Here is a 12,431-nt window from a genome sequence, read left to right on the forward strand (position 1 = left end):
AGGACTTGGAGACTAGTCAGGATTGAGAGAAAGATTATAACGGAGCAAAATATAGATACTGTAGATCCTTGATGAAAATCTGTTCCAGTCCGCTTAGGACTTCAGACTGGGGCAAAGGTTCACCTTTCAACAGGACAACGACCTTAAGCACACAGCCAAGACAACGTAGGAGTGGCTTTGGGACAAGTCTCTGAATGTCCTTGAGTGGCCCAACCAGAGCCCGGACTTGAACCCAATCTAACATCTCTGGAGAGACCTAAAAACAGCTGTGCAGCGTCACTCCCCATCCAACCTGACAGAGCTTGAGAGGATCTGCAGAGAAGAATGGGAGAAACACAAATACAGGTGTGTCAAGCTTGTAGCGTCATACCCAAGAAGACTCGAGGTTGTAATCGCTGCCAAAGGTGCTTCAACAAAGTACTGAGTAAAGGGTCTTAAAATATTTTAGTAAATGTGATATTTCAGTTTTTTAAAATGTTTAATACATTTGCAAAAATGTATCAAAACCTGTTTTTGCTTTGTCATTATGGGGTATTGTGTGTTGATTGATGAGGGAAAAAAAATATGTAATCTATTTTAGAATAAGGCTGCAAAGTAACAAAATGTGGAAAAAGTAAAGGGGTCTGAATACTTTCTGAATGCACTGTTTGCTCCAAAAAATATTATGGGTAAACCTAATAACCAATGTTTCGGCAATGCAGTTCCTTCCTCAGGGTTTCATAATGAATGCTTAAACCAGGTTATGTAGACAAAGATTGCAATTAGGGTAACCAATGAACACAGTGAAGGGTGAGTTATAGTAATTAGGCTAATGAGGGATGAACATCAAGATATTGAATACATTGGGCTATTATTTGCATTATCATATTTCAACATGATTAGATATGGTAGAATACATGTTATTAACCTCATTCATCTTTGTTGTTTCATTTAATTTAATTTGTTTCATTGTTTCAATTTAATGTCCTCTTTGTTTTATGTCACCATCTTGTGGTTCAAACACAAGGCATAATAAACATGAGTAGTCAGCTATCACGATCTCCAGTAGACTGGGCCTCCATGGTTGCTTGAGAAAGTTTGAATCCTATGCAAAACTGACCCGTGTGATCACTTGTGCTGCCTGGAAAACATTGATCATGCAAGTGGTCCAGCTTTAAATGAAGTGCAACTTATGAAGGCTTCATAAGCACTACATACATTTGTCACAAATCAACTCTAACTGTATGTCATGCTCTATAAAGGGTTCGTAAATGGGGCCTAACTGTGTGATATAACCATCAATGTCAAATATGACAAAAACCTATGCTTTTTAAAGGGTGGCATAACCACAGCTTAATAAAGGCTTTAAAAATCATTCAAATTGAGGCTTCACAAAGCATCTATAACCTTGTAATATCATACATTTCTAGGATGTCCCAACCTCTTTCCCTCTTGGGTGCATAGCCAATATTGGACCTGACCACAACCTAAAATGCAGTTATGGAAGTCACATTACACCAGGCAACACTTACTGTACCTTGATGAAAGGCCCCAACATAAGGAAATTGAAAGTGGCTTTCTTCTGGAACTAAGTTACATCTTTCTCAGTACACAAACATGCACCAGACGGACCAGTCCATCTGGTATTTGCCAGAATTGTCCTATGATGACAAGTCTGTCCGTGGGTTCCATATACTCTAACGTATGGAATAAATAGGCCTATTCTAACTTTGTAGACTGCTTTGGTTCTAGACTACATCCACAGCTTTTAAACCATACTAAACCATCATTGCTACATTCACAGCTTTTAAACCATACTAAACCATCATGGCTACATCCACAAGTCCGACAGCAAGTGCACTCAAAATATCTGGTCTGATTACTGTTTGACGGATTATTTAGGGCAGCTTTGGACTCCGACCGACCTTAATACACTAATAAACCTGTAGCGACCTTAGCCCAACACCTAGCAACCTTGTCAAGTGAACCAGGTTGGAGTCCCTGTTGGGGCCATCCTTAAAATTCACTACATTAGTAAGGGCTATTTGACCAAAAAGGAGAGTGATGTAGTGGTGCATCAGATGACCTGGCCTCCACAATCACATGACCTCAACCCAATTGAGATGGTTTGGGATGAGTTGGACCGCAGAGTGAAGAAAAAGCAGCCAACAAGCGCTGAGCATATGTGGGAAATCCTTCAAGACAGTTGGGAAAAGCATTTCCGGTGAAACTGGTTGAGAGAATGCCAAGAGCGTGCAAAGCTGTCATCAAGGCAAATGATGGCTACTTTGAAGAATCTCAAATATAAAATATATTTTGATTTGTTTAACACTTTTTTGGTTACTACATGTGTTATTTCATAGTGTTGATGTCTTCACTATTCTTCGACAATGTAGAAAATAGTGAAAATAATAAAAACCCTCGAATGAGTAGGTGTGTCCAAACTTTTGACTGGTACTGTATATACAGTGCCTTCAGAAAGTATTCATACCCCTTGACTTATATCTCACACATCTACACACAATACCCCATAATGACAGTGAAAACATGTTTTTTGAAAAGTTAGCACATTTTTGGAAATGTAACTACAGAAATATCAAATTTACATAAGTATTCACACCCTTGAGTCAATACTTTGTAGAAGCACTTTTGTTGACGATTACCTGTGTGAGTCTTTTTGGATGTCTCTAAGAGCATTGCACATCTGGATTGTGCAACATTTGCTCATTATTAATTTAAAAATTATTGATTGATTGTTTATCAGTGCTAGACAACCATTTTCAAGTCTTGCCATGTATTTTCAAGCCGATTTAAGTCAAAACTGTAGCCAAGCCACTCAGGAACATTCAATGTTGTCTTGGTAAGCAACTCCAGTGTAGATTTGGCCTTGTGTTTTAGGTTATTGTCTTGTTGAAAGGTGAATTCATCTCCCAGTGTCAGTTGGAAAGCAGACTAAACCAGATTTTTCTCTAGGATTTTGCCTGTGCTTAAAGCTGTATACCGTTCTTTGTATCTAATGCCAATGACAAGCAATACCCATAATATGATGCAGCCACCACCATGCCTGAAAAATATTAAGAGTGGTACTCAGTGGTATGTTGTGTTGGATTTGCCCCAAACATAACGCTTTGTATTCAGGACAAAAAGTTCATTTTTTGCCACATTACTTAAGTGCCTTGTTGCTAACAGGATGTATGTTTTGGAATATTTTTATATGGTAGAGATTTACTTATTTTCACTTTGCCATTTAGGTTGGTATTTTGGATTAACCACAATGTTGTTGATCCAGCCTCAGTTCTCATATCACAACCATTAAACTCTTAACTATTTTAAAATAACCATTGTCCTCATGGTGAAATCCCTGAACAGGTTCCTTCCTCTCTGGCAACTGAGTTAGGAAGGACGCTTGTATGGGTGTATTGACACACAACCCAAAGCCTAATTAATAACTTCACCATGGTCAAATCGATATTTAATATCTGCTTTTCATTTTTATCTACCAATAGATGCATGTCTTTGTGGTTGAATCGGTGCTTGAAATTCACTGGTTGATTGAGGGCCTTTACAGATGATTGTATGTGTGGAGAACAGAGATGGGGTAGTTATTCAAAAATCATGTTTTCCACCAATATTGAACAGAATGAATCCATGCAACTTAATGCGATTTGTTAAGCATATTTTTTATTCTTTATTACCATAACAAAGGGGTTGAATAATTATTGACTCAAGATGTTCCAGCTTTTAATTTTTTATTAATAAAAAACAAATCTACAAACGAAATTCTACTTTGACATTGTGCTATTATGTGTGACAAAATCTGAACGTAATTCATTTTAAATTCATACATTATTTTAATAGCAGGTCACTGTAAAGTCCATTATCCCTCTGAAGAGTATGAATTTGTCAAGGCTCAGGAGAAGACCCAGATGCAGACAGTTTTGAAGTAACAAAAGTTTATTTCAAAAACAGGGTGGCCCGCAAACGACAGATCAAGGGCAGGCAGAGGTCAGTAATCCAGAGCAGAGTCAGAAAGGTACAGAACGGCAAAAACCCAGAAAACAGGGACTAGAGAAAGACAGGAGCACAGGAAAAACACTGGTAAGCTTGATGAAACAAAATGAACTGGCAACAGAGAACACAGGTATAGATACACTGGGGATAATGGAAGATGAGCGACACCTGGAAGGGGTGGAGACATGTACAAAGACAGGTGAAACAAATCAGGGTGTGACAGAATTAGGCTGTTTAAATCCTAAGCAACCTGCCTACTTATTGTTGGAAGTACAATAGACCAACATAACCACTGTAGTAGGCTAAAGCTGTGTGCTGGAAAACCTTGGTAGAGCATGGGTACACCTTGTGGTGCTGGTGAATTTCCTTTATTTTTCAGCTTCAGACCAATGCCTACTTCTCACTTAGTTTTTTGTTTTTAATATCCATGGTTTTTACACCGGAAGGTGATTATACAACATAATACAGCAAAACACAGTAATAAAAGTAAAGGTAAAAGTACACAATAACAAATGGCAAAATAAATAATGCATTTCAGTATTTATTTTAAATTAACAGCTGATTTTCCAGAGGGAAGCAAAAAACCAGAAACCCATTTAAACCAATATGGATTAAGCTGGAAACATTTTCCCTGATCTCTTTAAACAAGACGATTGAAAAAGCTCATGGAAAATGCACAAAATAATCAAAATGTACTTTAAAGTTTAAATGGCAGTACAAATATGAAAAGGGGAGTACTCACAGATTTGGAACAGACCATACACAAAGTGCTACTGATGGTGTGCAATGTACTGTGTGCATATCAATAAACGTCATTTGTTTGTCAGCTCCACGTGTGCCAGTTTGACGAATTTCTTAGCTTCTCAAATGAAAGAAAGTGGCCCCTGAAAATGAGAAACGTTTACAACCTGTGCAACATGTCGTGTGCATTTGTATCATACTACGGAAGAGGGTTACGACATCTTCCTTGATAGTTTGAGAGCTGGTCTCTCCAACTTTCTCTCCTCGGTAGTAGCAAGACGCACGCACAATACAAGTTAACGTCACACTGTCCCTTGCCACTCAACGATGCTCAACCAACCCCAAGACCCTTTTAAGAAAGACCTAATAAATTACAATAAGCATGAGTGCGGGTGTGTGTGTGTCGGGAAAGAGAGGGGGATGTCAAAAACGATACACGAAAGAGAATGATCAAAATCTCCCCTCGGGTAGGCGGACTTCGAGTCGCACCGCATTATTTCCGCCTCATGCAGAAATTCATGTTGCTCATTTGACCAGAGAAAGTGAAATATTTATCGAAATTAAAATAGACATGACGAACTGCTAATAATAAAAATGCAGGTATTCCGATACACGTGGCTACTAATTCAGTGCAGCTGCAGCGCGAGAATCAGGAGTATGTTTTATTAAAACAGTGTTGACAGTGCTGAATAAAGACTTAATCATACAACTCTTTGCTGTAATTTTTGATGGTTTCTCTATGGTCATAGCTTTAAAAGTGACTAAATCTCAAGTAGGCAGGTATCAAACTTTGCTGTGGAGTACTCGGCACGGTGACTTGAGCTATCAGATTGTCCAGAGCAGTAGGCGCACTTGATTTACGCACAGCTCTCCTGATCGGCCGGGTAGGCGGAGTTTGTCCCTTCAGTTCAGACAAATTAAATTGTTCAAAATGTGAACACTGCCTTTTCGGCGCACAGGGTTTCTGAATCAAGTGCACGTAAAGGCAAAAGCGCAAAGTCGAATAAAAAAAAATCTAGTAATAAAGGACCGCAAGCATTTATCGTCGGCTTTTCTACATAAATGTTTGGTGGTCGACTGGGAATACCTAGATGGTCGATCGACCGGTTGGTGACCCCTAATATAGGTTATTGGTATTGAGAGGCGCCTACACGTCAAACAGAACTACGCCCATGAGGAAATAACACGCATGTTTAACAGGTTCTCTATTAGACTAGTTTAAAAGTGAGTTTTTATTTGATCTCAACCACATCTGAACATGAATTAACAATGCAATAATGATCTCATAGCTGTAAACATTGGGGGTAAAAAATAAGCTCGAGCGCTGTGAAGTTGCAGAGCGAGCAAAACGCAGTTAGATGAAAGACTGAGCTTTGAGCAGTCTTGAGTGATGAATAATTAATGATATGCTAATGAGCTGGTCGAGTAAGCCCAGTCAGGGCTGAGAAATGAAGTAGAAGTTAGTACGCGGTCAGTCGGCCTGGGGGTCTTTACGCGCTGCTTTCGTTTATGCTTTTTTTTTTGTGGACACTTCAACATCGCAATGTCTCCATTGGTGTCCCCTCGGGTTTTCTCTGAGATGGAGGTAGCCCGTCATTGCACAAAATACTCATGTTGGGTATTATTGGGGACGAAGGTTTATGATGTGACGGGATTCCTTCGAATGCATCCGGGTGGAGAGGCTCTGATATTACACAGGTCAGGGAATGATGTCAGCCTGGAGATGGAGGGACCCCCGCACCGCCATTCCGAGAACGCACGGCGGTGGATGGAACAGTACTACATTGGAGAGCTGGACACAGACAGTAATGCCGATGAAACTCAGGTACAGGCTATAATACTCTGCTCTGATAGCCTACTCTAAAATGTAACCCAAGCATAATTTATTATCGAATCAAATCAAATTGTATTTGTCACATGCGCCGCACACAACAAATGTGTGTTTACAAGCCCTTAACCAACAATGCAGTTCAAACAATAGAGTTAATATAATATTGACTAAATAAACTAAAGTGAAAAAAAATCGAAACAATCAAAAATAAACAATAAATGTACATAACAATAACGAGTTAACTATATACAGGGGTACCTGGACCGAGTCAATGTGCCGTGTTTATGTTAGTCGAGGTAATTTGTATAGTGACTGCATAGATGATAAACAGCGAGTAGCAGCAGTGTAAAAACAAAAGGGGTCAATGGAAATAGTCCGGGTGCCCATTTGATTAGTTGTTCAGCAATCTTATAGCTGGAAAGTAGACTACAGTAAATTAAGACGATGTACATGGCGGTGTGATTTTCACGTCTGATTTGAGACACATTGCCTATTTGCATCAAACAACAATCTCACATTGCCCCTATTTGTAAACCACATGCATGTGGTTTACAAATAGGAGATGATGATGGCACAACAATATGTCTATTAACACAGTCAGTGGATTTGGGAGAAACTTTCCATTACTCTAATGGTTGTAGGCTACATGCAAGTCAGTCGCAGTCGGTGCTGTTTAAGTTGAAGGCAGGCAATTTTCTTTTTTCTTGAGCATGGCCTTTTCTATTACAGCATATTGGATGACTGTCATTCATATTCCATTCACCCAGTTCAATGTAACATTGATAGGTTTAGGCTACTACATGATACTCTAATTTTCCCTATACCCATCATGAGGTTGCTACAACCTAGCCTATGAATTAAAGTTTACTACGTAGGTGTACACAGGTCAAGAGAAAGATTTGAGGTGACAGACAGTGACACATTCAATACCACCTTGCATACTTGATTATAGTTCAACAGTTGCAAACAAGAGTTTCTATTGGACAAATTCAGATATGTTTATTCCCATTTCATTCCGTTTGCTTCTGTTTAAGAAACGTTTTTCAACAGAATCGGCTAAATGAATACACCCCTGATCGGACATAAACCCAGTTCACTTTTACAGCAGCCACGTTGTATTCCTTCTCGCATCTACCCACTCTCCTCCTCAAACCTTTTCCCTTCGCTTGTGGACTTCAATGCACAACACATCAGCTGTATGCGACCAGGCTAAAAAACCTTTCCAAGCCAAACCATGTCATAACCGCTACACAGCCTACCTCATTGTCCCCATATTAGCTAAAGTAACGTCATAGTCAACATAGCTGATAGAACTAGAGTTAATAAACCCGCTACAATTATGCAGTAACGTTAGTGTACAGTACAGTAAGCAGTTTAGCACTTACACCGGTGGGCCCGATGGCAATAAATTAGTAAAACCAAAAGCTTACCTTGACTTGGAAGAGTTCCAGTGTTGTGTTGGATAGTCATAGCCAGCTAGCTAATATAGCATCCCTTTGATTGAGCTGGGTGTTTGAGTAGGTTAAACTAGCTAGCTAGCTGCATTTGCTGGCAAAGAAAGTGAAAGTGAAAAACAAGACAAAATATAGTTCTCTCCCTCTCTTGCTTCTCTATCGTTTTTGAAGAAATTAATTTGTTAAAAACTGTAAAGCTATTTTCTTTCTCTGAGTCATCTATCACCACATGTTATGCACTGCAGGGCTAGCTAGCTGTAGCTTATGATTTCAGTACTAGATTCATTCTCTGATCCTTTGATGGGATGGACATGTCAGTTCATGCTGCAAGAGCTCTGATAGGTTGGAGTACATCCTCTAGATGTTGTCATAATTACTGTGTGAGTGAATGGAAGGGGATGAGAACCATGGGCCCCCTAGGTGTTGTATTGAAATCAGATACAATTTTATTGGTCACATACACATGGTTAGCAGATGTTATTGCGAGTGTAGCGAAATGCTTGTACTTCTAGTTCCGACAGTGCAGCAGTATCTAACAAGTAATATCTAACAATTACACAACAGATACCTAATACACACAAATCTAAAGGAATGGAATCTAAAGGAATGGAATAAGAATATATAAGTATGTGGATGATTAGTGACGGAGCTGCATAGGCTAACATGCAATAGATAGTATAGAATAGAGTATATACATATGAGGTGAGTAATGCAAGATATGTAAACATTATTAAAGTGGCATTATTAAAGTGACTAGTGGTCCATTTATTAAAGTGGCCAATGATTTCAAGTCTGTGTGTAGGCAGCAGCCTCTCTGTGCTAGTGATGGCTGTTTAACAATCTGATGGCCTTGAGATAGAAGCTGTTTTTCAGTCTCTTGGTCCTAGCTTTGATGCACCTGTACTGACCTTGCTTTCTGGATGGTAGCAGGGTGAACAGGCAGTCGCTCGGGTGGTTGTTGTCCTTGATGATCACCCTCTGGAGATCCCTGCGGTTGTAGGCGGTGCAGTTGCCGTACCAGGAGGTGATACAGCCCGACAGGATGCTCTCAATTGTGCATCTGTAAAAGTTTGAGGGTTTAGGTGACAAGCTAAATTTCTTCAGCCTCTTGAGGTTGAAGATGCACTGTTGCGCCTTCTTCACCATGCTTTCTGTGTGGGTAGACCATTTCAGTTTGTCCGTGATGTGTACGCCGAGGAACTTAAAACTGTCCACCTTCTCCAATGCTGTCCCATAGATTTGGATGGGGGGTGCTCCCTTTACTGTTTCCTGAAGTCCACGATCATCTTCTTTGTTTTATTGACGTTGAGTGAGAGGTTATTTTCCTGACACCACACTCAGATCCCTCACCTCCTCCCTGTAGGCTTTCTCGTCGTTGTTGGTAATCAAGCCTACTACTGTTGTGTCGTCTGCAAACTTGATGATTGAGTTGGAGGCGTGCATGGCCACGCAGTCATTGGTGAACAGGAAGTACAAGAGGGGGCTGAGCACGCTCCCTTGTGGGGCCCCAGTGTTGAGGATCAACAAAGTGGAGATGTTGTTTCCTACCTTCACCACTTGTGGATGCCCCGTCAGGATGTCCAGGACCCAATTGCACAGGGCGGGGTTGAGACCCAGGGCACCAAGCTTAATAATGAGCTTGGAGGGTACTATGTTGTTGAATTCTGAGCTGTAGTCAATGAACAGCATTCTTACATAGATATTCCTCTTATCCAGATGGGATAGGGCAGTGTGATGGCGAATGCATCGTCTGTGAACCTATTGGGGCGGTAAGCAAATTGAAGTGGGTTTAGGGTGACAGGTAAGGTGGAGGTGATATGATCCTTGATATGATCCTAGTCTCTCAAAGCACTTCATAATTCACAGAATTCAGTGCTACAGGGTTAGTCATTTAGTTCAGTTACCTTTGTTCCTGTACCCAAGAATGTAATGGTGGCCATCTTGAAGCATGTGGGGACAACAGACTAGAATAGGGAGAGATTGAATATGTCTGTAAACACACCAGCCAGCTGGTCTGCGCATGCTCTGAGGAAACTGCTAGGGATGCCGTCTGGGCCGGCAGCCTTGCAAGGGTTAACACGTTTAAATGTCTTACTCACGTAGGCCACAAAGAAGGAGAGCCCACAGACCTTGGTAGTGGGCTGTGCAGGTGGCACTGTATTCTCCTCAAAGCGGAAAAATAAATTGTTTAGTTTGCCCGGGAGCAAGACGTGGCTGGTTTTTTTTGTAGTCCGTGATTGCCTGTAGACCCTGCCACATGCGTCTCATGTCTGAGCCGTTAAATTGCAGGTCAAGTGCACAGATGTTGCCCTACCGGAGTTACACAGTAATAGTGTTACTGCTATTGGCTTCACGACTGACAATTGGACCAGCGATATCAGCCCCATGAGCATGCTGATTCTGACAGCACAGTGGGTCGTCGAGGATTTCGTACTGAGGAAAGTCGTATTTCATGCTCATGAATGTGCTGGTTGTCATGCCGCTGCTGCCATTTCAATGGCATTTGAGAACATGTTTGAAACTGGAAACATTAAAACACTAGCTATCTCTATTCGAACAACTGACTCGAGAAATAAGCTCATCAACTGCGCCTGCAGCAGACGTGATACCCTCTGTCATGGCATTGAAACGCCTGCTCAACAAAACTGCAGACAGTCTGTGAACAAGTGATTCGGTGGCATTCTCTCATTACTGTCCACTACTTTGATGCAGACAAAAAACAGGTTTCACGTGAAATGTTACAGACACAGCTGGACAAGATGGAAACGGACACAGTGACAGTGCGCATCGAGGAAGAGAGGCCATGGACAAACAGACAGCTGAAACTTCACTGTTTGTCATGTATGATGAAATCCTGGTTGAGAATGAAACGACTGAACAAATGAACAATGAAACAGCACAGCAAGTAAGTGAAAGAAATATGTTTTGATGATGTTTTACTGTTAATGGAAATGCAAACAAAATAACTTTTTGGTCAGTGTGGTGTGTGTGTAAACTTTATTTAACTAGGCAAGTCAGTTAAGAACAAATTCTTATTTTCAATGACGGCCTACACCGGCCAAACCCGGACGATGCTGGGCCAATTGTGCGCCGCCCTATAGGACTCCCAATCACAGCCGGATGTAATACAGCCTGGATTCAAAGCAGGGACTGTAGTGACGCATCTTGCACTGAGATGCAGTGCCTTAGACCTCTGCGTCCGTGTGTGTGTTAACTATTTAACTGTACTAGAATGCTTAAAAGGCCGCTAAAATTTTAAATATCGGTTATCGGTATCGTCTTTTGGCAAGGAAAATATTGGATACCGGTATCGGCCAAAAATGTCATATCGGTGCATCACTACTTATAACACTAAGTTTCATTGGTCGACTCTGACTTTTGGAAACTGTTGCTACCTCTACAACCGCATCATAAAGTGTGAGTGTTGCAGAGAGGAGGTAAGGGATGCATGTGGTTGTCACTGCCTTGATCCTGTTTACTACAGTTAAACACGGTCACTGTGTTGATCCTGTTAACCACAGTTAAACACTTTACTGCTCCCTCATGCAAGTCTTTATGTCTAAGTATGGCATTCTCCTCTCTGTCAAAGTCTTATTTTATCACATGTCAATTCAAAACATTGGGTTCAGTTTCAATTGACAGGCTTGTGTTTACAGTGCTGTCAGGGTTTTGCATTGATTATAGTGCTGGTATTATAAACAAGAGTTTTGGCGATGCGCCTCTTGCTTATTCAGTGGTCCCTTTATGTAAACATTAGGGACCAACCCAGAGGACAATTCTCTTCACATCCTCCCACCCGCCCATTAGCCCATCTTCTGTCTCTCTTCGAGGTAGCAGAGGATGGAGGTACTGGTAGAGTAACGTAATGCTGCCGTGTCATAGGAGAGACGTTAATGGATGATTGTGTGATCCATGTCAATTCTTAATTGGATGGCATAAATGGGGGAAATTTGGAATAGAAATTGGAATTTGTTTTACTCTCTGACTTGACTGGAATTTTGATGGAATTGACCCCAACCCTGTTTTGTTGCTCTGGGTTTGGCTACTCAGAGTGGCATTCTGCTGTCTAGTATTTTGTAGCCTATCTTGTGTGTATGAGAAAAGACACTAATCTGGCTTCTGGCAGGCTTCCGTGCATTGGCAGGGCAGAGCAGCTTCGTCTAGTAAGATGAGGGGCGGGAGTGTGTGTCTATTTGTCAATAACTGCTGGTGCGCAATGTCTAATATTAAAGAAGCCTCAAGGTATTTCTCGCCTGAGGCAGAATACCTCATAATAAGCTGTAGAGCACAATATCGATAAAGAGAGTTGTCATCTATATTATTCGTAGCCGTCTATTAACCACCACAAACCAATGCTGGCATTAAGGCTGCACTCTACGAGCTGTATAAGGACATAAGCAAACAAGAAAATGCTC

The 12,431-nt window shown here is 41.0% G+C and overlaps 1 protein-coding gene across 1 annotated transcript in view; it reads left to right on the top strand.

The window, feature by feature from the left end:
• Window positions 1–5,673: 5,673 nt before the first annotated feature.
• The window catches only part of fa2h (fatty acid 2-hydroxylase), a 33,006-nt gene continuing 26,248 nt past the window's right edge, over window positions 5,674–12,431 (top strand). Inside the window, exon 1 of the mRNA XM_021568646.3 lies at window positions 5,674–6,556. Within this exon, the coding sequence (XP_021424321.1) occupies window positions 6,275–6,556 (282 nt within the window). The 5' untranslated portion in view covers window positions 5,674–6,274. The remainder of the gene's footprint in view (window positions 6,557–12,431) is intronic.

The sequence above is a fragment of the Oncorhynchus mykiss genome, chromosome 2, assembly GCF_057628025.1.
Source record: "Oncorhynchus mykiss isolate SJ-2025 chromosome 2, ASM5762802v1, whole genome shotgun sequence".
Classification (NCBI taxonomy): domain Eukaryota; kingdom Metazoa; phylum Chordata; class Actinopteri; order Salmoniformes; family Salmonidae; genus Oncorhynchus; species Oncorhynchus mykiss.